General features: G+C 43.0%; 1 protein-coding gene across 2 annotated transcripts in view; it reads left to right on the top strand.

Moving 5' to 3' along the window:
- Positions 1 to 22542, top strand: part of MED23 (mediator complex subunit 23) — a 47055-nt gene extending 24513 nt beyond the window's left edge. For both annotated transcript variants that reach the window (XM_081187617.1, XM_081187616.1), the window contains 17 exons: positions 804 to 949; positions 2241 to 2486; positions 2620 to 2762; positions 3858 to 4032; positions 4561 to 4724; positions 7171 to 7295; positions 8794 to 8999; positions 9513 to 9693; positions 10534 to 10704; positions 12047 to 12263; positions 15340 to 15576; positions 16223 to 16388; positions 16692 to 16764; positions 17244 to 17458; positions 18276 to 18396; positions 20252 to 20383; positions 21417 to 22542. In XM_081187617.1, the coding sequence (XP_081043743.1) occupies positions 804 to 949; positions 2241 to 2486; positions 2620 to 2762; positions 3858 to 4032; positions 4561 to 4724; positions 7171 to 7295; positions 8794 to 8999; positions 9513 to 9693; positions 10534 to 10704; positions 12047 to 12263; positions 15340 to 15576; positions 16223 to 16388; positions 16692 to 16764; positions 17244 to 17458; positions 18276 to 18396; positions 20252 to 20383; positions 21417 to 21587 (2889 nt within the window). In that variant the 3' untranslated portion in view covers positions 21588 to 22542. The remainder of the gene's footprint in view (positions 1 to 803; positions 950 to 2240; positions 2487 to 2619; positions 2763 to 3857; positions 4033 to 4560; positions 4725 to 7170; positions 7296 to 8793; positions 9000 to 9512; positions 9694 to 10533; positions 10705 to 12046; positions 12264 to 15339; positions 15577 to 16222; positions 16389 to 16691; positions 16765 to 17243; positions 17459 to 18275; positions 18397 to 20251; positions 20384 to 21416) is intronic.
- Positions 22543 to 26917: the final 4375 nt, after the last annotated feature.

The following is a 26917-nucleotide window of genomic DNA, read 5'->3' as shown; positions in this document are numbered from 1 at the left end:
CCTTCTCCTTTACTACCCTGGCATCTTGCTCAGCTCAGTATTGGTGTCCTTCCTGCATGTTTACCCCCACCCCCACCAAAAAAAATATATCTGGTTGGGAAATAAGCCTTCTCCATAGCTGTGATTTGCCCCTCATTAGCTGCTTTTTGCCATATAAAGACCTTCCTTTTTAGGAAGCCCATTGAATTTTTATGTATTAACTCTGCTGGAAACTCTTTTAATTGGGTGTTTTGAACTGTATGATTTGCTCTGCTGCTTTTCTTTTTTTGGTGTGTGTGTGTTGGGTTGTTTTTTTTACATATCATTATTCTTTGGTTTTATCGTTAAGGCTCATTGAAGTTTTTGAGCAAAGGTGAGATAAAAATGTTTTGGATAATTGCCAGCCTATAAAAAAAAATCTGCAGCCTAGCTAGGATGTGAATAGCTTACACAGAAGAGAAATTCTTTGACAATGTTAATCCCCATTCCCCCCACCACCAGCCCCGACCCGCCCCCGCTGCAAGCCAGGACGTGTGCTTTTATTTCTGTGTTTGCATGTGAATTCTCATTGTTGCTTTTAATGTAAGATATGCCAGTCCTGTTCCTTGGTTTTATGCCAATCTACATGCAACATTTCAGTTCTTTGAACTGTAGTGCGTTAGAGAAAGTGGTTTCAGTTTTGGGGTATTTATCTACTGATTTACAAGAGAATTCCTTTATTGATGTGAAGACTCCTAAGAGTCAAACTGGGATTCACCAAGTCTAAATGCCTTAAGTTGTATGACAGCCAGTAGAATTTAACTTCCTGTTTCTTCTTTCCTCAGTGTATTCCTGTACCTGATATCAACAAGCCCCAATCAACACACGCTTTTGCAATGACCTGCATCTGGATACATCTGAACAGGAAGGCTCACAGTGACAACTCTAAGCTACAAATTCCAATTCCTCATTCTCTCAAGCTTCACCATGAGTAATTGCTTTCTATATAATACCTCTTTTCAATTGTATAGCAGACTCTTATAGCTGACAGTTAACAAATAGTATCTCATGTTGTGTGATCCCTGGTCAAGTGTGCTTGCCACACCTTTGCTGTAGCTACTGCATTATCATCATCATCATCATCGTTAGTAGTATTTTAGTATTAGTATGCTGCCCATCTGACTGAGTTGCCCCAGCCACTCTGGGCGGCCCCCAGCAGAATAATAAAAACACAGCAAAACATCAAACTTTAAAAAAATCCCTGTACAGGGCTGCATTCAGATGTCTTCTTAAAGTCAGATAGTTGTTTATTTCTTTGACATCTGATGGGAGGGCGTTCCACAGGGCATATGCCACAACCGAGAAGGCCCTCTGCCACCTCACTTTTCACAGTGAAGGAACCAGCAGAAGGCAGACCTCAGTGTCCAGGCTGAACAATGTTGATGGAGATGCTCCTTCAGGTATACAGGGCCAAGGCCATTTAGGGCTTTAGAGGTCAGCACCAACACTTTGAATTGTGCTCAGAAATGTACTGGGACGTCTTAGACCCAGAGTCTCTCTTTTCCTGATAACTTGTATCCTCTCAAATCTTACTCCAGCTCTGCTTCATGTTACCTTGCTCACTTGGCTTCCTTATTGTTCACTTATGCAGCGGCATTCACACAATTGCCATTTTGCGAAGTTACCTAGGTGTCTTCCTGAAGGAGCTTAATATTTAAAAGTTGACAGGGTAAGGAATAGAGAAGGGTAACGAACACAACAGAGAATGGAGAGAGGCAAGGGCGATAAAAGATGAATGTTTTGTTTATTATAGTCGTGTGCAGAATTTCTGTACTTCTTTCCCATAAAAACACACCTCAGGCATTAAAAGCCATTAAAAACACACCGTGGAAGGCAGTTTAATTATGATAAAAGAAACCACTGCAGCAAAAAGTAACAAGTGAACAGAAGCATCACCAGAGAAGTGGTAAAACTCAACAGGAAAATAGGAAGGGGCTTTGAGTTATTAATTAGCTTATGCTGCTTATCCAACTGGGTTGTCTAGGCACTTCACAGCATGTTAAAATGCAGAAACAATTGGCATTCCCATAATCAAAGACCTGGTGGAAAAGAAAAGGCTTTACGCAGCAGAGATATAGATTTCCTCTGTAATACCTAGAATGAGATTGATAGGTTGTTGTTTTTTAGATTTAGGATGCAACTCTACCATCAGATGCAAACTTCCGTTGCTCAGGCATTTCTGGGACAGTCACTCTTTTCCCTTTCATTGAACTTCCTCGCAGATTCCTGCAACAGAGTCTAAGAAATAAAAGTTTGCAGATGAATGACTACAAGATTGCCCTGTTGTGCAATGCTTATTCCACCAATTCAGAATGCTTCACGTTGCCTATGGGTGTTCTAGTGGAAACTATTTACGGAAATGGCAACATGAGAATACCTCTCCCAGGAACCAATTGTATGGCTTCAGGATCCATCACACCTTTGCCAATGAACCTCTTGGATTCGCTGACGGTTCATGCCAAGATGAGGTAGAGTATGCTCAGTATCTGAAAGTTACAGAAGAGTCAAGTGTGTGTATTGCAGTGCAGAAGATCTGTATTCTCAGAAAACTAACTTCAACCAAATGGCTTTGAAAATAACATGGTTTCTTTTTCTCCCCAGCCTCATTCACAGCATAGCTACCAGAGTGATCAAACTGGCCCATGCGAAATCTAGCTTAGCCTTGGCTCCAGCGCTTGTGGAAACATATAGTCGCTTGCTGGTTTATATGGAAATAGAATCCCTAGGCATCAAAGGTTTTATAAGTAAGAAATCTTTTTTGATTGATTTTTAAAAATGTCAACAGATATGGTTGAAATTTGGGCCTCTGCTGCCAAATCAATATACATAAACATCCCTGGCTTGGGCTGCCCTGTGCATACTCCAAAGTGGTTACACTTTTGGGCCCTGCATAATGTAAATTGATACATCTATGCAATCTGGTTCAGGACCAAGATCCAGTTATTATAACTTTCGTTTAGATATATGTTAAGTTATTTTGCAGGCATTCTCTATCTGGCATGATAACTTTAAATTATTTTCTAATACGTGATACCATCACAAAGAAAAATCTGAGATCAAGAAGAAATAAATAGCATGCATATTATAATAATACATATAGTACTTTCCTGAATAGCCAAAGTACTTTCATCTCAACCATTCTTATGATATGTGTAAGACAGAAACAATAGTATTATCCTTAATTACTGATAGGGGACTCAGGATAAAAAGGGAATGGCTTGCTTGGCACCACCCAGTTAGTTTGTTGATAAGCTAGGATTTGAACTGAGAACGAACCAGCTCAGCACTATGCATACTGAAGGAAATTTATCTTGTTATTTTTATTCTTGCTTTTATTAACATATTTATCCTACACTTCTTCCAAGGAACCCAAATAACATGCAGGCTTTAACCTCACAGTTAACCCTGCTGGGTTTGCCCAAGTCCAATCTGTGTTTTCAGGGTTATCAGTGAAGTATTTTATAAAAGGATGCCATATTTCAACAAAATTGTCTACATCATTTGTATTACTCTGTGCATGTAATATCTTCTTTAAAGAAGAGATGACGAGCATTGAATAATAGGGACTCCTGCTTTAAGCTCCTGTTCAGGCAGCCATTATATAAATGAATAATGTAGTATTCTGCGTAATTGCATAATAGTGTATACCTATTCTACCTGAATGTTGCTAAGATCTAACTATATGGTATATATTGTCAATGCCGTAGGGCTAAAAAAAAAAGGAAAAGGGAAAAAGAAACATGCCTGAACTTGCCTGATTCTATTTGTGCCTGTAAGAAAAATATATTCCTCTGAATGTTTCACTGAAAAAATAGTTGATTTCATATTTTTCTTTTCAGGCCAACTGCTACCCACTGTTTTTAAGTCTCACGCTTGGGGAATCTTGCATACTCTCCTGGAGATGTTCAGCTATCGCATGCACCATATCCAACCTCATTACAGAGTTCAACTGCTCAGTAACCTTCATTCCTTGGCCGCTGTGGCACAGACTAATCAGAACCAGCTTCATCTGTGGTAAGTGTTGCTACTGTAAATCTATTTCTGCTTTGGAAGCATCACACAGAGCAGAAAACCATGGAAGAGGGATTGGGTCAAAAATGTTTCTCGGCCAAAAGATGATTCGAACACTACAGAACCAACATTGGCCACAGAGAAGAGAAAGGTGAACCATGTGCCCAGGTTCAGGCAACACACTAAGCTAAAAGGTTGGCTTAGCTCAGTGCAGAGCTAGAATAAGCAAGATTAGAGAGGAGAAGTGCTGCTGCTAGCTCCTTTGGGAGCCCACAAGTGTGCGCAGTCATGGTACGCTTACCGAGTCATGCAAACCAGGCCAATATGTATTCATGGAAATATGGCTAGTTAATTCAGGGCGAACTCGTGTAAAGTGGAAAACTGAAATCTTGTGATTATGAAGTCAAATGAATCTTGCCATGCTTCCTGTAATAATGCTTGAAGCAAGATGTTTCCTGCTTTGATTTCCTGCAATTATCATTAACAACCCTGTTTCTCCCTGAAAACATAGCTAACATATTCTCCTTATAGTGTTGAAAGCACTGCTCTACGACTGATTACTGCTTTGGGTAGCTCTGAGGTCCAGCCACAATTCACCCGCTTCCTTAATGAACCGAAGACAGTCCTTTCAGCAGAATCGGAGGAACTTAACAGAGCACTTATTTTGACTCTTGCAAGAGCAACGCATGTCACAGGTAAGTCATTTTCTCTCAGTTTTACAGATGGTTTTGAATATATCAAAGGAAAGCACAAGATGTGAGCATTAATACAGTACTGTGCGCTAACAATTTTTTTTACAAGTCTTGAATTCTTTATGCTTTCACTTTATTGTTACAATGCTTGAAGGAGTGAACTGTTATGAAGCCACATCTAGCCTCAGGCACACATATTACCGTATTTTTCGCTGTATAACACGCACCTGACCATAATACGCACATAGTTTTTAGAGGAGGAAAACAAGAAAAAAAATATTCTGAATGAAACAGTGGATGTATCATTTTTGTGCTTCATGCTGTGGCCACAGACATGTGAGTTTGGGGTAGCCCAATGCAAAAATCCTGAGAATCCATGTGTACCCGTGCTTTGTAACCACGTTTTTGCACCATTGTGGCCCCAGGCCACAATGGGTGCGTGATTTTTTTGGTGCAGGCTGTAGCCATGGACATGCTATGTGATCTGATGGTGAATTTGGGGTGACCCAATGCAAAAATCCTGAAGATCCATGTGGATCCGTTCTTTGTAACCACGTTTTAAGTGGGGAGGGAAGGAAAAACACAGAAGGGACAAGGAGCACGAGAGGGGTGTGCGGAGAAGCAGCTGGCTAACAATGCAGGAGAGGGGTTTAACGGGAGGGAGGAAAGGAAGGCAAAAGTTTTTCCCCCACCCAAGCCAGCCCCCCCCCCTCTCCCACCTGCATGTTTTACGGCTGCCTGCGTGTCCCTAGAATGCTTCCCTGGATGCAGCAGCAGCACCGGAGCACGGAGAGGAGGAGGTTGTGGCTGTCGGTTGTGCTCCTAGCTGACGGAACCTGAGCCGGGTGGGCTGGAGCCTGCGCGCAGTGTGACTAGGAAGGAATTAGCAGGAAGGATGCAATCCTTTCCCCTCTGCTTGCCAGGAGGGCAGGGGATTTCCCTGCTCTTGGTTGCGTTTGCTACCAGCCTCCTTGCTTAGCATGTCTGCTTGCTGCAAGGTGACGCTGCCGTAGCCTGCGCTGAGCAACGGAAGGGGAAAGGATCGTGTCTGCCTGCTAATTCCTTCCTAGCCACATCACCTTGCAGCAAGCAGACACGCTGAGCAAGAGGAATGGGCCATTGCTGGCCCGATCCGAGCAAACACAGCAACCGAAAACAGAAGAGGGTGGGCAGTAAGACCCTGAGGCAGAAGGCAGGAAAGGAATTCACTGTGACTGTGCGCTCCCTGCCAGAAAGGGACAAGAACAAAAAGAGGAGAGTAGCGGCTGACTTTAATCACCCAGTTAAAACCATACACAGCGGGGAGCGCAAAACAAAATAGGAGTCGCAATTGAATCCTTAGGAAGGTGCCACAATAATTAGGCAAGGGGATCAGGGCTGATGAACAGACGGTAGCCTTGGGATGCCGTACAGATTGAGAGGCTCCACACACAAGGACACTCAAACACCCCCTTTAACCACGCGCTCTCCCGTCCAGCAACACGACTCACACGCCTACACACACACACAAAAATATGCCCGATACAGGAACCCCAGCAGCCTCCTCTCTGCAGCCTTCCCTCCTCCATGACACGCGATTGATTTTCGCTCCTGCACTCGGGCCAGTCGGCTCCAGGGACCACACATTCGCTCAATAAGACGCACAGACATTTCACCTTTTTAGGAGGAAAAATGTGTGTCTTTTCAAGCGAAAAATGCGGTACCCCCTCTTCCATCATAGTCACAATAGGTTTAGAAGCTTTCAGATCCACTTTAAACTAATCACAGCTTGCTATGATCTCTTAACCTGGACAAACTATAGTTATATAAAATAAGCCACCTTCAAACTATAGTTTATGAAGCTGACTTGTTTTCTCTGACCATAGCTAAGATTAACCACAGTTTAGGATTGAAATATAACGCTAAACTCTGGTTAATCTAAAAGAGAGTCTAGGCAGAATGAATAATTAAATCTGGAAATGTAAAGGTAAAGGGACCCCTGACCATTAGGTCCATTCGTGACCGACTCTGGGGTTGCGGCGCTCATCTCGCTTTATTGGCCGAGGGAGCCGGCGTTTGTCCACAGACAGCTTCCGGGTCATGTGGCCAGCATGACTAAGCCGCTTCTGGCAAACCAGAGCAGCACACGGAAATGCCGTTTACCTTCCTGCTGGAGCGGTACCTGTTTACCTACTTGCACTTTGTGCTTTCGAACTGCTAGGTTGGCAGAAGCTGGGACCGAACAACGGGAGCTCACCCCGTCGCAGGGATTCGAACCGCCGACGTTCTGATCGGCAAGTCCTAGGCTCTGTGGTTTAACCCACAGCGCCACCCGCGTCCCTTAAATCTGGAAAAGGAAACCAGTAATAATGCATACAGCATTTGTGGGGAATAAAGATGACTATTGATCAATCCACTGTATTTGTTTTAGCTATTTAAGTAAGTAATTACATTTAGATGTCTGTCTTAGATTTTTTCACAGGGTCGGATTCTATTCAGGGCACTTGGTGCAAGGATATACTGCAGACCATCATGAGCTTTACTCCCCATAACTGGGCTTCACACACCTTGAGCTGTTTTCCGGCTCCACTTCAGGTAATTTAAAAAAACAGAACCAGTTATGCAAGTATGTCTTCACCTTTGCGCAAGTTAGGATGGAAGAACATACTGTTTCTCTTACTTTTTAAAAGTCACCTTACAGTAAAACTACGTGAAGGAAGCTTCCCAACAGTGTTTTTTGTGTATTTTGGAGGATGAGATTTAAAGATTTTAAAGGGTTTAAAGGTTTAAAGAAGAAAGCACTACCAACAAAATGTACCCCTTATTAGGGATTTTTGCAGAAGTCACATAACAAAATGTGTGGCAGGTCATTTTTGCTTTTAGCCTCGTCTGGTGAAATGAGTATGAACTTTGAATTGCTGCTGCCTTCATCTGTATAGAGAAAGCACTGTGTTTCTAAGAAGGCGTTAAGAAATCAGAAAAAGAAACCAGACGTCACAGGAGCCTAATACCTTTCTTGGGACCAGCTAAAGCAGTGGTGAGGAACCTCCACCCTGTGGGCCTCATTATTAGGCCTGGTTAGGAGTCCTGATTTGGCCTGCAAGGCTGTTTCCCCAGACCACACCCACCTGCCCCACACTGGACATCCTACGTGGTGTCAGGTATAGGCAGGTAAAGACATGGATGCAAAGAAACAGTCAGGACCTTAAACTGCCTTCTGCAGGGCTCCCTCTCACTAATAGGAAACCCCACTAGGATTGGCTATACAAAGTAGTTCCCCATCTGGGATTCCCTAGTTTAGGCACTGAGAGCCATCCCTTTTGAAGTAAGTTTGCATGCCATTTGTATTCAAGAGCTGTTCCCTTTGAAAGCGAGCCCCTTTCCAGTTCTGAGGTCATAATGGCATCAGGTGAGTGACGGGTGGACGGCATCATCCACCTATTAAAGTTGAGCCACGGGTGTTTGGGGGGGGGGGAGAAAGGATTCGGCCTAGCCATGTCCAGTTCCTCCATCACGAAACAGTGAGCTTCAAACTCTCCAGAAGTCGCCTTCATACTGAATAGTTAGTGAAAGGGGTTGGAGGAGTGAAAAAGGTGGGCATGGTGTAGGACCCCTGCAGTCCACACATTGCCAGAGACTTGAGATGAGATGTGGGAGGCATCAGACATAACTGGATTAGTGTTTGCTAGTTGCAAAATGATTACAGGATGCAAGGTTTCTGAGATAATTGTTCCCTCCACAACCCGATATTCTAAAAATATTTTATCAGTTACTCAGGCCTGTCTCTGGCACAAATTGGAACACATGGCTCCCTTGTGAGAAAGAAAGCCAGAAAAGTGGCAGTCTTTATATTGGCAATGCTGGAGATTTAGGGGGAAATCAAGAGGGGTCAACTTGGGTGGCATTAGGAAGTGGCTGGAGTCCCAAAATTAAGTCCCATCTTCAGGTAGAAGATTTCTTCCTCCAAGTTTTTAAGATCCCTCTTCTGAATGTCTCTATTATAGAAGCAGAATGACTCACAGTAGTTTGCTTAATTTCAGATGAAATAGGCATTTTCAGATCTGACAACGGATAACAATTCACTTTATTACAGGCATTCTTCAAACAAAATAATGTACCGCAAGAGAGCCGCTTTAACCTGAAGAAAAACGTGGAAGAGGAGTACCGAAAATGGAAGTCCATGATCAATGAGAATGACATCATCACCCACTTCTCCATGCAGGGCTCCCCACCCCTCTTCCTTTGTCTCCTCTGGAAGATGCTTCTGGAGACTGATCACATTAACCAAATTGGTTACAGGTTAGTTATTTCAAGATGGATTGTTTCTGGCATAGTAGATTTGTGCAGAACATTCTAAGCAGAGGTACATTTCAGTTAGCACACTAGTAAAAGGAAACATAACATATTTGCCAAAGATGGGGGTTTCTGCAGCTGCCCAGGGTTAAATGGTTCATCCCCATGGCATTCATTATGTATAATGTTAATAGTCTGCTAGGCGTATCCTGAAAGACCAAATTCATTATCAGTGCAAATCAATACAAAGTGGGCTGCTGCAGACCTATCTACTAACTCCAGAGGAAATCTGTTTTAGGACAGAAGGGGCTAGAATCACCACTCTATTTTTAGTGCAGGTTTTTATCAGTTCTGCCCTACTTCATGCATTTTGAGAGTAAATGTTCTAAAAATAGTAGCTCTCTAGAAGTTGGTTGGTTGATAATGGCAGCCTTAGGTAGAGTATCTATATTTAGCAGTCCACGTTGTTAAATTAATTCTGCATCTGCCACCATTGCATTTTTCTATCCTGTTTGTTAGGGTATTGGAACGAATCGGAGCCAGAGCTCTGGTGGCTCATGTAAGGACATTTGCGGATTTCTTGGTCTATGAATTTTCCACATCAGCTGGGGGCCAGCAGCTCAATAAGTGTATTGAGATTCTCAATGACATGGTGTGGAAATACAACATTGTGACACTGGACCGGTTGATTTTATGTTTGGTAAGTAACGCCACAGCAGAGGATACCTCTTGTATGACGACCATAAAACTAATAGTCCTAAGTTAGTGAGATTCTGGGGAGTTCCTCACAATTCCTTTTTGTTTTTACCACGCTGAACGATTATGATACATAGCACCTCACTGCTCACTCCTAACTAGGTCATTTATGAACAATTTAAAAAGCTGATTGTAGTGGCAAGTTGCATTTTTTGTTAGAAAATTAGTAATTTCACATTTGAGTTCTTTAAGTAGTCTAGTGGATGCTACCTGGACCCAGTGATTTGTTCATATTTTTACAACTGTTTCCCTCAGCTCCTCAGACACACTGAGAAAGTACATTCAGGCACAAGGATCAACCCCACATTTTCCACAGTGACGACAGATGCAAAGAAGATACAATTGTCTCTTTGGTCGTCTCTGCCATGCCCACTATATATCTTACATGTGTTTTCTTTTTAGCTAGTGCTGATTTTAATCATCTTCTGAATATTGTTAAATATCTGTTTTTAACTGTTTTTATTGATAGTTTCAAAGTTTCATTTTATATTTTTGTAAACTGCTTAGAGGTTTTTAACAGTCAAACAATGCACAAATTGTGTGAGATAAATAGATATCCATGCACTCCTTTAAAACCAACCATTCCAACTTGCTCATCTTGGCATGGAGGCGTCTAGCATTAGCATAGAAACGCCTATGCACAGTGTGGCTCTCTCCAAACATCTCGGGCTCATGTGCTACAGATTTGACTCACAAATTTATTTATTTCCCTCCGTGAGCCACAAATGTTTAATTTGTAGTATTTTTCTGTCCTCTTAGATGCTTTTTATCCTCTCCATTTCAGGCAATGCGCAGTCATGAGGGCAACGAAGCCCAAGTGTGCTACTTCATCATTCAGTTGCTCTTACTTAAACCTAATGATTTCCGAAACCGAGTGAGTGAATTTGTGAAAGACAACTCCCCAGAGCATTGGCTGCAGAATGACTGGCATACGAAACACATGTCCTACCACAAGGTACTTTCGGTTACTTTACTTAGTGGTGAAATACGTAAAGTTAGAATATTGTTTCTAACTTTACACCTTGTTTCTCAAGGAATTTATTTGTTTATTACTGCAAATTGCTAGGGGTGTATGGGGTTCCTAGGGGAGGGGGTAGTGCCTCTGGTGGGGGACATGTCATGCTACTTCTGAGGTAGTTTGTCCACCTTTGGTCCCCACCCTGCGCTCAGCACTCACCTAGGGCTGCTAAAAGCTGTCAACATGCAACAGCAACCACACCCAGGGAATGGCTTAGACTGGCTGGTTATACCAGGTGAGGGTAGCTGATGGCTCTCAAACTCTGGGTGCTTTAGGGACAAAGACAGGCTCCAACGGATTGAGCGGACGGGACTAACAGGAGCCTAATGGTTGAGAAGGTGGTTTCTGCACATGCTGTAGAGGGGAGTGAGGGGCAGATGGGGCTCATCAACCTGGAAAGGTAGCCCATCTAGGAGAAGGAAACTCTGATTCTAAACATCTTCTGCTTTGCAAGATACCTTTGAGAGAAGAAAGGGTTAAGGAGCAAATCATACACAGATCCAGAGGGGAGTCCCTCCTTATGGCAACTCCTGCAGCCAAGCTGGTACCAAACGTATTGCTGTTTTCCTTTGGTCCACATTAGCCTCGGACCTCCATGCACACTGCCCAGGCTGGAGGTCACTTCAGTGCTGCTAATGCAGCAGTTTGACTTCACCGCTGGAGAAATGCTAACAACTGCAATTTGCTTAATACCAAGATTAGTTTTCTTATGTCTGAGAAAGGCTGGCAGTATTTCACATTTGAACTGGGAGTATAGTTCGATAACAGGCAGATCTTACAGGCAAAGGCACACACAAAACCACTTTGATGCTGGGGAATATTAGGGGAGTTGAGGATGCTAGGCCAAGCCTTACCACCTAGAACACATCAGGACTTTTGTTTCCTGCATGTGTAGATATACCCAGCCACAGTGAACTGCCTGAGATGTGGGCTTTGAGGCTGAAATCACCCTAAGGCTTACCTGCTTTCATCTCACTGCTTCAAAACCCACTTCCCCAGTGGCAAAAACATGCCTATTCATTTTCTTAGCAGCAGCACCCCACCTAAGGTTAGAAATCTTTAAAAGCCCTTCAATGATTTGCTGCCTGTATGTGTTTCTAATTACAGAGCTCAGTTTGTGCTAGAGATTTTGCAGTGAGATATGAATGTAAAGCACCATTGCTTTTCAAGTGCACAACAGGATTGTAGCGGGGGGGGGGGATCTGCATTCAGAACATTTAGAGAATATTACCAAAGCAAGGCAGATAAATTAATATTTTAAAAACTTTTCCCTCCACAGAGGTATCCTGAAAAGTTATATTTTGAAGGGTTAGCAGAGCAAGTCAACCCTCCAGTACAAATCCAGCCCCAGTACTTGCCGATATACTTTGGAAACGTGTGTCTCCGTTTCCTGCCAGTATTTGACATTGTGATTCACAGATTTCTGGAACTCCTTCCGGTGTCCAAATCACTGGAGACTTTACTAGATCATCTAGGAGGCTTATACAAATTCCATGGTAAGTTTCTCCCCCACCCCCTTTTTCTGTAAATACCTGAATTACTTTGTAAACTGAGTGGATGATAAACAATATCACCAATGAAGTGTTGTTTCTGTCTGAGTCTTGTTCCAGCTGTGCTAATTTTGCTTGTCTCACCAGCATAGTAAAGGAGTAATTGCATATGGCTTCGTCAGACTTGCTGGTGGCGGGGGGACCCATGCTGGTGGCGGGGGGACCCATGCTCCTAGGAAGACTATGGAAACTGCAGGCCTCTTCAAAAGTCTGTGTCAATATACGTTTCAAAAATGACAGCCGACCTGGTATGATAGCATCCATGTTTGGCTGAGCCAAAACTGCAGGCACATATGTGCAGATGTCAAGTTCTGTCCGTGTTGATGTTTAGTGTTGGAAAAATTCTGCATGTTACAAAGCAGATGTATGTATGCTGAGTCGCCCCCGCCCCCCGCTCCCAGCCCCAGCAAGCATGTTGAAGCAAAGTGGAAGCCTTTGTATGTAGTCAAACGCCATGCATGCATCAAAGCTCATGAGGTTGCAGGAAAGAGCTAATTGGGGCGGTCGTCTTTTGAAATAGCTGGGGAGAGAAGTATGAGACTGGATTGTTGATGTTTCCAATTACTTCAAAAGCTGAGGAGAAGCCATAAAGATTAGTAGTTCAGTAATGAGGGACAACATGAATTGTAATAGTCACCATGCTGAGTAGACCGCTAATAACAGCCACACATAATTTCCCTCCCTTTTTGAGAACAAGGATTAAGAAAAAGGTATTAATCCCTCGTGGCTTAAAAATAAATCCAAATTATGTGATCAAACAGCTTAAATATGAGATAAATGCAAAATAGATTATGTTGGCATTTGTATTTACTCTGCATGTGAAACTGTTTGGTTTTTTTGCCTCGTTGGGTTTTTTTAGCATTTTATGAACTAAAGGGGCATGGGAAATGAACAGAATTTTTCAGATTTTGACACTACCAGATTTCCCCTTTTTTGGTGTGCTTGTTGCTATATAGATTGCTTTAGGAAACCTCATACATTACCATATAAGCATTTAAACACTCCTGCTTAGAATCTTGCTCAAATCACTATGAAGCATATTTTGAGACTGTTCTTTATTGTCACTGATGATGAGCATATCCTGTTATAGTAATCTGGAAAAGCCAGAGACTAGCAATTCTTTCCAATGTGATTAATGTACCGTATTTTTCGGACTATTGGACGCACCTAGATTTGGGGGGGGAAATAAAGGGGAAAAAATTTATCCCCCCCCCCCGCCAGGCACGGGGCTGGGGCGGGGAAGCCCGAGCTTCCCCCTCCCCCAGAACGGGACCCAGCTTTGGCATCGCTCTGGGAGCTTGCGGGGCTGGGGAAGGAGGAAGCCTTCCGCCAGCCTCCAAACCAAGTCGGGGGACAGCGGGAATGGCGCGCTGCGCCTCTCCCGCTGTCCCCCGAGTTTGCGGGGCTGGCGACGGGGAGGAGCAGGCTTCTCCCCCCGCCAGCCTTCTAACCAAGTTGGGGGACAGCGGGAAGGGCGCGCTGCGCCATCCCGCTATTCCCCGACCTGATCTGGAGGTTGTGGGGATGGTGGGGGGGGGAGAAGCAGGCTTGCTTCTCCCACCCCCAGCCTCCAGATCAGGTCGTGGAATGGCGGGATGGCGGAGCGCTGCCATCCCGCGATTCCCCGACCTGATCTGGAGGTTGTGGGGCTGGCTGGGGGGGGAGAAGCAGGCTTGCTTCTCCCACCCCCAGCCTCCAGATCAGGTCGGGGAATAGCGGGATGGCGGCGCTTCGCCATCCCGCTATTCCCCGAGCTTGTGGGGCTGGCGGGGGGAGAAGCAGGCTTGCTTCTCCCACCCCCAGCCTCCCGATCAGGTCGGGGAATAGCGGGATGGCGGCGCTTCGCCATCCCCCTATCCCACGAGCTTGTGGGGCTGGGGGGGGGGGAGAAGCAAGCTTGCTTCTCCCCCCGCCAGCCTCCAGATCAGGTCGGGGAATAGCGGGGTGGCGGCTCTGCAGCTCCCCGCTGTCCCCAGCTTTTGGGTGCAGGCTGCTGCCCGCAAGCGGGACATCCCGCCGGGCTTGCAAGACTTGGGATAGCTTCCTGAAGCCTGGAGAGCGAGAGGAGTCGGTGCGCACGGACCCCTCTCGCTCTCCAGGCTTCAGCAAAAGCCTGCATTCGCACCATAGGACGCACACACATTTCCCCTTCATTTTTGGAGGGGGAAAAGTGCGTCCTATAGTGCGAAAAATACGGTATGTTGATGTTTGTCTAATTTAAGGCCTTTAATCCATTGTTGTCACTGTAAAGTATTTGCAGAATTGTCCTCTAGGATGACCTTATTCCACGTTTTGGTCACTATTACATGCTCTTTCCAATTCCAACACCCAAATATTATTCTCTGGGTTTGGAGAAATATTTGAGTTACCAGTGCCAATGCTGCACACTTTAGAAAAATTGGGGAAGAAATGTTTTAGCCAGAGCTGCTACTTAGAGGGGTATTAGGGTTACCACAGAGATTATCATTAAAAGATGTGATTTATTATCCCATAAAGAGAATGAGCACACAAAATTTATTTCTAACATGAGCCTAGCTTGAGATTTTCTCTGGTTTTTCACAATCTAGGGTTAATTAAAGAGGCAACAGGTACTACTACTCATTTGAACTTCTGCCTTTGATTCTTAAAGCTACAAGCATGGCTACATGTACATACAGCGATTCAGCGAGAGTGCAAAAAAAATGCATTCTGTGATGCTGGCTGCACAATTTAGCTTCTTACAAATCTCAGCTTCTATTATTATGAAAACTGCAAGCTAGTCCTTGCGGTTGTATACATATTCTTGAAAGTGTGTGGGCAAAACAAGTTGAAATCTTTGAAGTTCCTGCAATGAGCGAAGCAAAAATTGCAGGCTAAATTTTCCCCAAACAGAGAGATGATCAGAGTGCATTATTTATATTTGGTACAAATCCCAGATTTATTGGAACAGAACTTGGATTGCCTGAATGAAGGTTTAGTTTTATAACATGGATTAAACACAGACTTGGGTCTAAGTTTGTGAACACATTTCTCCTCTTGGCAGATCGTCCAGTGACCTACCTATACAACACTCTTCACTACTATGAGGGGCACCTCCGGGAGAGGATGAACCTCAAACGAAAGCTCGTCCATGCCATCATCGGCTCCCTCAAAGACAATCGGCCACAAGGGTGGTGCTTAAGTGATACTTACCTCAAATGTGGTATGAATGCACGAGAAGATAACCTGTGGATTCCTGAAGATATTTATTATTGCAAATTGATTGCAAGACTGGTTGACAATATCCTTTTTTTATATAAAAAAGGAAAAAAATGTGAAATATCAGGCTGCATCCAAAGAACTATTCTCATTATAATGAATTGGTAAATGGCTATGCTCTGGTGCCATTTTCTAGTGCTTCGGCCACTTACACATTTTTATCAAATTACTACTGGAAAATAAGTAGAACATGCAAGTTTTTAACTCTTCGTGTGTTAAATATGTGTGGCTATCATCCTAAGCATTGGCAGGTTCACCAGAAGTAAACCCTACTGAGTTGAGCCAGACTGGTTTCTTTCTATTTATTTTCCTTTGCTCAATTGACAATTTTAATATTTCTTGTAAACCACTTAATGTTTTCTTTACAACCAAGCAGTACATAAATTTTGTTAAATAAATAAGCACACTTGGAATTTCAGCCTAAGTAAAATTTGTAAATCCAAAAGATCACAGGACCAGTCATTTTCTTAACAAACCACCTTTAGTTCCTTGAACTGGGGAAACCGGCTCAGAATTTCTAATACACTGCATTGCATTATTTGGTGAAAAACACAAAATGTACAACGCATCATACTCTAACTGTGATGCTCCTGATAGGATGCTAACTTCTTGTTCTAATGGCTGCTTCCTAGTTTCTATAACTGTTCATTTACCTTAATCGCTGTCACCGATGGCTGGCAAATCATCTAGCCCATTCCCAAACTGTGACTGGAGGTTCAATGAATTTCCCAACCCAGCTGCCCACGCTCTCCATGTTACCTGTGTCGAACTCATGGCATTGACTGTGCCAGGAAAGGATGTGGGCAATGCCCTCCTCAATGTTGTGCTGAAAAGGTATGTGAAACTTTCTGAAAGGTGGAGGTGGGGGACACTGTTGTGAAGTTAGGGGCCTGTTAACATATTGCAAAATATTGTCTATTATCTGTCAAAATGGAAAGATTCCCAGGAACCAAATCACAGAATTGGGGAGCTGGAAGGAACCCCTTGTCTAGTCTGCAGCCTTAGCGTTATCAGCATCACGCGCTAACCAACTGAGCTAACCATATTTAGTTGATTTCAATGTATCAATTCCTTTAAAGTGCGTTTGCCAAAATATTAAATAAAAGAGTCATGTGTCTCCCCCTTCGTTTCTTACAGTCAGCCTTTAGTGCCCAGAGACAATATCACAGCTTGGATGAACGCAATCGGACTCATCATCACTGCGTTACCTGTAAGTCATCTTGCATTTTGAATTCTGATTTAAGTGAAGAGAAAGCATGCTAAAACATCAACCCCTGTACAAGAAGTATAATACGGAAGTTAGGGTAGCGTTCTTCATTTTTCTTAGTTTTGATTGTAAGTTTGTTCAACGGAATTTGGATGTGAAGAATTAAAGACCGAGTATGGTGCATCTGAAGCAATTCAGAAAATTTGACACCTTGAGCAGTGTAGAAATTGCTTGGGGTTGCTATTTTAAGAACTCTTAAATGTTTGTTATTAAAACTCAGTTTCCTGCAGCAGTAACTTAAGTTGCCATTTGATGCAAACATGGTTCTCCACACATGGGCTTGTGTTTTTTACATTCCCATGCTACAACAATGTGGTGTAGGGTGGAGCCAGAAGAGAGTGGCAATCTCGTTGCTCCTAAAACATTAGAATTGGGCCACAATGTCCTGATGATTTGAAGTTGCTTTGGCTCTCTTTTCCCAGGAGCCCTACTGGATTGTCCTTCACGAACGGATTGTGAGTGTTATCAACAGTCCTAGCTTGACTTCGGAGACCGAATGGGTTGGTTACCCATTCCAGCTGTTTGACTTCACAGCTTGCCATCAGTCTTACTCCGAGATGTGCTGTAGCTACACTCTGGCATTGGCACATGCGGTCTGGCACCATTCAAGCATTGGCCAACTTTCCCTCATTCCAAAGTAGGTGTCATGGATTGGCTGGGTGAAGAGGAGTGGTGGGAGGCACCAGCTGGGGAAACCCCAGAGGAGGAAGGCTCAGAGCCAGAGGATTGATGGTGGGACACAGAGGAGCAGTTGGAGGGAATGGATTGGAGGGGAGAGGTTTCAGATGCTGAGGGGACAACAGGGTTTAGTGAGCAGGAAGAGCCCGGGACAGGAAGCAGCTCAGACTCTGAGGCTGGAGCAGGAGGGGGTGTCAAGGGACTGTTGAAGAACACAGTGTCTCCCTCTTCTGCTGCAACAAGCTCCCCTCTCACCTGGTCTCCAAGAACTTGCAAAGTAATGAGAAGAGCGGAACAGAGGTGCCCAGACACAGTTTGAGACTGCTTGGGAAATACCTGAGGAGGAGCCTTAGAGATGGTGAAAGCAGGGACCTTCAGTCCTGGCAACTGCTTCATAGAAGCAAGACCTACTGGGGAGTGTTGCTGAGAACAAGTATGTTCAGTTCCTTGAGTAAAGAGTTAACTTCACTGACAACAAAGATATGCTTCCTTTTTCGCTGACCTGACTCCCACCATGACAGGCATACTCTATGATCTCTGAATATTATTTTCAGCCAATTAAAATGTGCTGCATGTATATAAAGCCCACATATAGCCATAAGACATAGCTGTTAGGTAAATGTCCTCTGTTAAGTGTGTGTCAGAATATTTGATTGTATGCATCTTAATGTTATTAGCGGCACTTGCCTCTTAACCAAATTTGGTAAATTTCAGAAAAATATAAAACAAAAGGCTAATAAAAGCACTAACTTAATATAATTTCTAAAATATTACAGGTTTCTCACTGAAGTATTGATACCAGTAGTAAAGACGGAATTTCAGTTACTCTACGTGTATCACCTGGTTGGTCCATTCCTACAGCGGTTCCAGCAGGAGAGGACAAGATGCATGCTAGAGGTATGTGAGATCAAGAGAAATTGCTGCAGTGTTCATCAGAAGAGTAAGAAAGCAAGCTTTTGGACTTTGCTAAATACTGCCTTTCTGGTGAGGCTTTCCATGCAAACATTAACCTTGCTCTCCTATCCTTCCAACAAAATTAGTTCAACAAAGAGATAATTTGTATATCTTTCATTGTGTTTATTCCTCCATCCTCTTTGGAGGACTTCCAATATAACATTTGCAGTGAAGCAAGTTAGTTGGAGGTTTAATATATCCCTGCCACAGTCATAGGTGCAAGAGAACATATATCACATAATTATATAATTTTGGAATATCTTACAAAACCTTTTGGGTATTTTCCTTTTCTTTGCTGCCCATTTGCTTTTGTCAGTTTGTTGAAAGAAACACAGCCCAGTTCTCCCGAAATCACCACAGGCACAGCCTCAAATTATATGGACTTTGCATTCAATCACAGCAGAAAGCAAATTACAGTATTCATCAGCTTGTCTCTTCAAGCACAACAAAGGAGTTTTAAAATAAACTCTCCAGGACATTTTCAGTGTCCTAAAATTAATTATGCTTATGCCATAAGTAGCTAAACAAAGCTGACTTCAAGCTCTGTCTTTGAAGACAGGAAGGAACATCTGTGCCTTTTAAACTCTGCTTTCTGTAGTAAGCCAGGCAGAGCAAGAGATATGAAAAGTGCATAATTAGCTTTTTCTCTGCTATTTTTCCTGTCATCTTTGAAGAATAAAAATTCCTGAGTTCTTCTCCTAGAAGTGAGGGTTACTGCCATGGCGCCACCAATTTTCATTTGCCAGCTCTGAAACCCCCATATGGCTATGGATTGATGAGTTCATCTTAAACAAAAGAAGTCCCAAATTTAGATAAAGATAATTTTAAAAAATGTCCACCAGAAATGTCCTTGTGGTTCTTTGGTAGACCACAGAACACCAGTGGATCCGGCAAACACATATCCACTAAACTATATACAGTTGTCTATCCCATTACCTCTCATCGTCAAAGCTTAGTCCTTTTGCAGAATGCTTCAGTAGTATATCTGTATGCAAGATTCAGGCCACTTTATTTTAAATTGAAAGAATGTGATCTCTTGTTTTTAATAAACTTTTACAAGATCTACAGTGGTTCTCAAAGAGTGTCACGCGCCAGTGTGGTGGGAAGATTCAAGGACAATCAATATTATATTTTGGGAATGATTCACGTTCTTACATAGCTACATTGTTTATAATATGATCATGGGGCATCCAAAAAGTATAAAGTGGGGATGTGGGTGGCACTGTGGTCTAAACCATTGAGCTTCTTGGGCTTGCCACGACGGGGTGAGCTCCTGTTGCTCTGTCCCAGCTCCTGCCAACCTAGCAGTTTGAAAGCACACCAGTGCAAGTAGATAAATAGTTACCACTCCGGCAGGAAGGTAAACAGTGTTTCCATGCGCTCTGGTTTCTGTCACAGTGTTCTGTTGCGCCAGAAGCGGTTTAGTCATGCTGGCCACATGACCTGGAAAGCTGACTGTGGAGAAATGCTGGCTCCCTTGGCCTGAGAGTGAAAGAGCGCCGCACCCCATAGTCGCCTTTGACTGGACTTAACCGCCCAGGGGTCCTTTACCTATTATAAAGTAGACGTGTTACAAATCTAGCACTGCTAGTTGTTTCTTTTTGTTTTCCAATGAATTTTTTACCCATGAAAATTTTTAGGCTTGTTGCGAGCAAATTTTTATTCTGAAAGCTTGACCCAGAGAAAAAAGTTTGAGAACCACTGAACTGTAGGCTTCTGCCCCTGCTTGCACTGCTCGCCATCCTCAGCTCACCAATACCATGCATATTCAGTACAGTTTTTGTTTGTGTGGCAATAGATTGGAGTAGCTTTTTATGAAATGCTTCTGGAAGTGGACCAATGCAACACACATCTCAACTACATGGATCCGATATGTGATTTCCTGTATCATGTGAAGTACATGTTTACTGGAGACAGTGTAAAAGACCAAGTAAGTGATGGGAAACCGGATGTTCCTCTTTTGTATTTTTTGCCAAGTCTCTCTTCTTTTGCTTTATTTTCTCTTTCTCTTTCCTTTCTTTATTTCTATTGTCCCTCTCTTTCATTCTTCTGTTTTTCTTTTTTATCTTTTGTAGTAGTAATATCTCTGTATTATGGGAAAATGTCGGTTAAGAAATCTTACATACTAGAATTATGTTTTCTATTTTAAATTTTGAAGTGAGTCAACGAAAATAGCATAAAAACTGTTTAAAACCAATAAAGAATCTTGAGTCCTCTTTGTCAGATGCAATAACATGGGGGTAGTTAGAATACAACAGTGAAATGAGAAATGAAATACAGAACAGTAGAGATGGTGTTAATTACGTTATTAACGGTGGCCATTCACAAAAAACAGATTTTTTTGCAGTAGACATCCTGCCATTAGTGAGCCAATTAAAACCTGTATATAAAAGAAATCTGTTATCCTGATTCAATTAACAAGTGTTCTTCTGTAAGCATTGTGAAGCTAAATGAAGACCTTTAAATTTTTATTTTAGACTTTAAACCAGCAGGCCACATTTGGCAGGTGGGCAGTGCTGACCACCTATCAGTCACCTGATGTTACGGAAACATCAGGTAATGGGGGTGCTTTGAAGTCTGCATGAACATCAAGATTTCAATGCACAACCCAGGCTTGCAAAGAGCCCCTGCGCACTGCTTTGAAGCCCTGCTGATCAGCTGTTCTTTGCCACTTCAAAATGCCAAAAGCGCTCTTTGCAAGCACCTTCAAGAATATGCTGACCGTGAAGCTTCCCATGGGAAACTCCTTAGTGAGGTCATACCCATGGAGCTGATAGAAGCCGATTTTAATCTCCGCTTTCTACTGGGATCAGCTGCACCATGCATTCACCATGGCCCAGCCAATCTCCGCTGGCTTGCTTTACCGCAAGTTAGCTGACTGCTGGTGATAGCATTATATATAAATGGACCAGCCCTTTATTGCATTATAACCACTTTTTATTTTCCTTTGGCTTTCGTTAAAGGTTGAAAAGATTATTTGCAACCTGAGGCCTGCTTTGAAGCTTCGTCTGCGCTTCATACACATCAGCAAGATGGAGTCTGCAACTGTTCCTCAGCAACCCATAAGCAATGTGTCTCCAGCACCTCAGCCTAGCCAGGTCCCTGTGAACGTGGCCTTGCCAGTGACACAGTAGAGGGAGCCACTAAACTACTGTCTCTGCCAAGGACATCCAACGTGGACCCAGATGAAGCAGCACCCAGCATGAATTTCATTTGAGAAGAGCTGGGTGCAGGAAAGTTCCCATTACATGCTTCCTTTTAATGCATCGGAGGACCTACATATTCTATATATGTGCTGCTGCTGCTGCTGCCCTTTTCCAAATCAAAGGAACTCCTTAAGTTCAGCAAGCAATGTGGCTCTACAAATACCCAGCTGCTTTAAACAACAACACTGCCCATTGTTGGCCTTGTTTTCTTTGCTCATGTCTCATTTTTCTTGCCAGTGGTTAACTTCTGTTTTTGGTAGCATAGATATGTTTACACCAGCAACAGTTAACATTTTGTGCTTTTTTCAGCTTTGGAAAATGATGACGCTTGGGCGAATATAAAGGCTGCAACCCTCATAAGGAAGAATAAGCTAAGCTTAAGCCGCTGAGATCCTGTTGGCTTAAAGCCAAGTCTATTAAACCTACTAGCTGGATTTTCTATGAAAACTAGTTGAAGTGTTGGTGCAAAAGGCAGACACAAACAACTTCTGACCATGGTGCCAGAATTAGCTGGTGCTGTCTTACTCCGCCAGCAATCCTGCTGCAGTCAGGGATACAATATGGTGATTAAAACACTGTCTAGCCAAATCACAAATGAGCAGGCCTCCAGGTTACAACCAGTATATTTATGTGAAGTGGTGGTGGTGGTGGTTTTAATCAGCCACCTGTGTTTTGAATTTGTGTAATAACTACATTTTATTTTGGACTTGTACTATACAACTTTTGTTCAAGTTTTATTTTTGCGTATTGAGGTTGGTGGGGTAGAAAGATTTTTAACCAGATAATGTTTCAACTGCTCGTGAAGATAAGATTTGTAAAATACTGCTCTTATTTCATAACAATGAAAAAAGTGTTTAATAAAAATAGTTTTTATAACAGCTGACCTATTTTGCTTGACTGTTGTACTCATTTTACCAGTGCTGTAAGACTGGGAATTAGAAGGTTGTCCCTGTTTCTAAACTTCAAGCTCCCTGTGGAACATAGTGTGTGTTCCTTGTTTCAGAACAGTAAAGTTACTTCTTTAATTGGCCATTGGAACAAAAGGGGAAGTGAGGGGTGAGTTTAAACCTGCTCACAAATATGTCCACCCAGTTTGGGGTTCAGGAGTGCAGCTGGGAGGGTTTAGGTCACTAGATCACAACTACTTCCAAGAACATTCCCTTTTTGGCTCTTTCATCATTGAAACTCTGACCCTAGTTGGGCCAGGGTGTTGAACGAACAAAACTGCCAAAAAAAAAAAAAGATCCCTTTGGGGGCTCTCAGTCCTTGTTTGATCCTGTGCTGTGATCCCCTGCAGTGACAACATTACAGCAAAGCCAGCTCTGACTCTTCAATTTGTTCCAAACAGTTCTGATATATATGTAGTTAAGGCTATTACCAATAAGCACCGAGCCGATAAATAAATTGGATTTTCTTTTGCTGTTAAACTTCTTAGACTTCCAGCTGCTGCAGAAATTTGGCAATTGGGCTGCTGCAGGAAGAGGTCACACGGTACACTTCCCTTTGAAGGCTATCGTAGGCTGACATTTAGGTGGCAAAACTTCAAAAGCAAAACTAGTTCTTTTCTAGACAGAAGCCATGCTTTCACACTGCTTTACTGGCTTAACATCTAATTAAAAAGCCAAAAATTACTGCATCATTTTTTCAGCCCCTCTGAATCTGAAGCACAAGAGGCAAGGGATATCTAAGAGGCAGATTATTGAGGAATTTCTCCCAATAAGCCCTTTTCCTGCAACAGCTGGATACTCCTGTCCTTTCTAACAGTTGTATGACACCTCCAGACTGCCATTTTTTTGTGGGAATATAATTCAAGCACATACTGGAACTTTAGCTTTGCACAGTTTAAAGGAGTCTGTCGGCCTAATGCAAGAAATTGTTTTGAGTTTAGGGGAGGGGGATCAGACTTTTTGCAGTTAGGAAAGTGATTGGTAAATATGTGAGATGGAACAAAACATTAACATGCAGACATGTAAACACACTGCAAGCAAATCAGGATGTATGTTGGACGAATGCTCATTGTCACCATCTGGCAAGGAAATCAGAATGAATGCTCAATAAAGAACGGCTACAATCAAACCAACAACTAAGTTTTTTGCAAGCCAATTAGGATGAGTGCATGATAAACGGGTCATTCAGAAGGATTCATACTGAGGACAGGTTGACATTGTATGTAACCTAAAACTGCAACAACTGTTGCCAAAATGCAATTTGAAGTCATTTTCAAGACTGCAAAGGTATCATTTCCAGTCTCATCCTAAAGTAGCACTGAGGAAACTGGAGGTCCTGTAGGAGGTCCTGGAATACAAACTCCCATCATTCCCAACCACTGGCCAAGGCTATTGGGAGTTGTAGCCCAACAATAACTGGGAAGGCCACAGGCTCCCCACCCTGGTTCTTAATGCCAGTGGTCCCCAAAACACTTATTTGCTGATTTAGCTAATCTGATCTGTATTGTGTTTCTTTGAGACTTGCTGAAGTTTGGGCTCCAGTCATGGCCCATTATTGCTTACAGGCAACTATGGGTTAGATCCAGACTTGTGCCTACTGGACTACCAGTCTAGTTGGAGAAAGCAGCCAGGAGATGGTACACCATATTACGTATTCATATAGGTTTTTTAATTATATTTTTATTGCTGCTTTTATTTCTTATATTGTATTTTACTATGTCACCATTTGAATTCTACAATAAAGTCCACTATGTAATAAATAAAAGCAGCAGTAAAATACCAATACAAACCATACAGCGTCTAGCACAACACAATCATTTTTCTGCTGCTTGTAGCAATTGCATTAAGTGGCCCACCAAGACCCTCAGCAATTGTTAAGTAGTCGTGGGGTGGCAAACCACTTCTCTAGTGTGCACATTGGCATGCATGCAGGGGCACTTCTGCAGGGAAGTTTACTGCAGACTCTGGTGCTTATGCATGCATGTATGTTCTTTGCAGCATCCGTGCAATGTTGTCTTCATCAAAAAGACTGTCCAATATTTTCCCTTTTGCTCCAGATTTAACATTTCCACAGAAAATCTGATAAGCAAACACTCTCTCTCTCTCTCTCTCTCTCAAGAACCACCCCACCCCGTGGAAAACAGTAAATCCAGATTAAATGGGGGGGGGGATTTTGAATTGGCATTTTTCTGAGGTTAATGTTATATGGGCACTGCGATAAACTTGCAGGCATGAGCAGCACCAAGTCCAAAATCAACTGTTGTGCTGAAGCACCACAACTGTGCCACAGGCTAGGAAGTGTCCTCTGGCATAATACTTCTGCAGTAGAAATCCTTTTTTAAAAAGTCTGTCATAGCCTAAGGCCATCAGCCATTGCAGTTTATCGGGTTTCCCTATCAATCTTCACCTAGGCCATCATGGTTCCTCAAGCTTTCACTTGATAAAATTTATCACATCAACAGGCTCTGAAAAGGCTGAAAGTGCCCTGCAGTAGCTTATAAATCGAAGTTCTCTGGTTTAATTACACTGCGGTGTCTTATTAAAATGCTAATGGATAATATTTCTCAGAAGAATATTAGCGGTGCATGCTGTGAGTCTGTTAACATTAATGGGACACTCAGCAATTTATAGTCAGATTCTTTTTAAAAAGAAAATTGCTCTAGACTAGTGTGGGTGAGAGACATCTTTTCCCTGCATATGCCCCTTAGACATACACATACCCCTATGCTAAGGGTGGGGGACCTCTGCAATGAGACCATTCTCCCCAAAACAGGCCCACATCAGCTGATGGGCAAGATAATAGGGGTTAATTCCACATTAAGCCAAAGCAGCAGAATTTCATCCCCATTCACCGGCTGAGCTTGAAGCCCTGTGCAAAAGCAACCTTTGAAGCAGCTTTTGCACAGGAGGCTTCTGCAAAAGCTTTAAGAGAGCCCTTATGCCCATGTTTGAGACTCTGGAGGCTCAAACAGGACTATGGGGGCTTAAAAGGAAACACAGGAAGACTTAGGAAAGGCTTTGTGAGTCTCCTCCCACTTTTAAGCATCAGATATCGGACTGCAATTGATTTTGATGGGTGGGCAAACTTGGCCCACAAGCCAGATCCCTATAGCACGCTTCTCAGGTTTATAGTCAATGAGTTTAAAGTCAATGCTTGGAAAGTGCTGTGTATGTGGCTTTGCAGGCACCACCGATCAGCTGATCAGTGGTGGCTGCAAACCTATTTCATCTAAGCCCTGCCTTTACCAGCCCCACAACTGATGTCATATGATGTCAGGTGTAGGACAGGTGGGCGTGGCTTGAGTGAAACAGCCTAGCAGGCCAAATAAGGGCCCCTAGTGGGCCTTATTAGGCCCAGGCGTCCAGAGGTTCTCCCATCCCTCCTTGATTTAGGACATTAATGGGGCTGTGGATGGAAAGTGCCCCAAAGCATAAGTCTGCATTATATCAAAAAACCGGACCATCTTCTTAAAAATTTAAGAACAGCAATGTAAAATTGAAACAGCCCTTCTACAGAGACATGGAAGTAGTTCGGTAGACTTCTAAAAACAGGAGGCATAATTTCTTTGTAAAGAATTCTTTAGAAATTCTTCTGATTGACTCACAATTCAGCTATGTATAGAACCACCTCAGAGGCAGCAGTCATTACAAATGTCTGAATTCAAAACAAGCACACAATGTTAATGAGGGGGCGCTCTCAGAGGAATGAAACAGCTTTCTTGTGTTTTAATAAGTCAAAGCAGTGAAGAGATTTTTAACTTTCTTTTCTCTCTGGCTTGGACAACAACAGGGATGGGAGTCTGTGACCTTCCAGATATTGTTAGACTATGGCTTCCATAACCCCTGGCCACCAGACATGCTGGGCCAGAGCGGACAGGAGCCAGGAATCCATGTGAGGGACATGCAAAATAACGAAAGCATTCTGTGAAATGATATATAATGAGTTGGAGAAAAATGTTTAAAATAACTTTTGTGGAAAAACCAGCAGCTTTTCTATTAAGAATTATAGCTGATGAAATACCGGAGGAGCAGAAGAGACCGTTTATGTATGTAACGACAGCTGCAAGCATGCTTTTCACCCAGAGATGGAAGGAAGATAAAGTTCCAACCAGAGAAGAATAGATAATCAAGATGATGGACTCAGTGGCGGAGAGCAGGCGGGGCGGGGCTGGCACGTGCCCTGGGGGTGTGGCATGCCGCCCGCACTCCTCTTCCTCTGCCAGTGGATGGACTATGCCGAAATGGCAAAACTGACAGGGAAGATCAGAAACCAAGAAGATGGGAAATTTAATAAAGAATGGAAAACATTTA

This window comes from Podarcis bocagei, assembly GCF_964188305.1.
Source record: "Podarcis bocagei genome assembly, chromosome: 3".
Classification (NCBI taxonomy): domain Eukaryota; kingdom Metazoa; phylum Chordata; class Lepidosauria; order Squamata; family Lacertidae; genus Podarcis; species Podarcis bocagei.
This window is presented reverse-complemented; position numbering and strand designations above follow the sequence as displayed.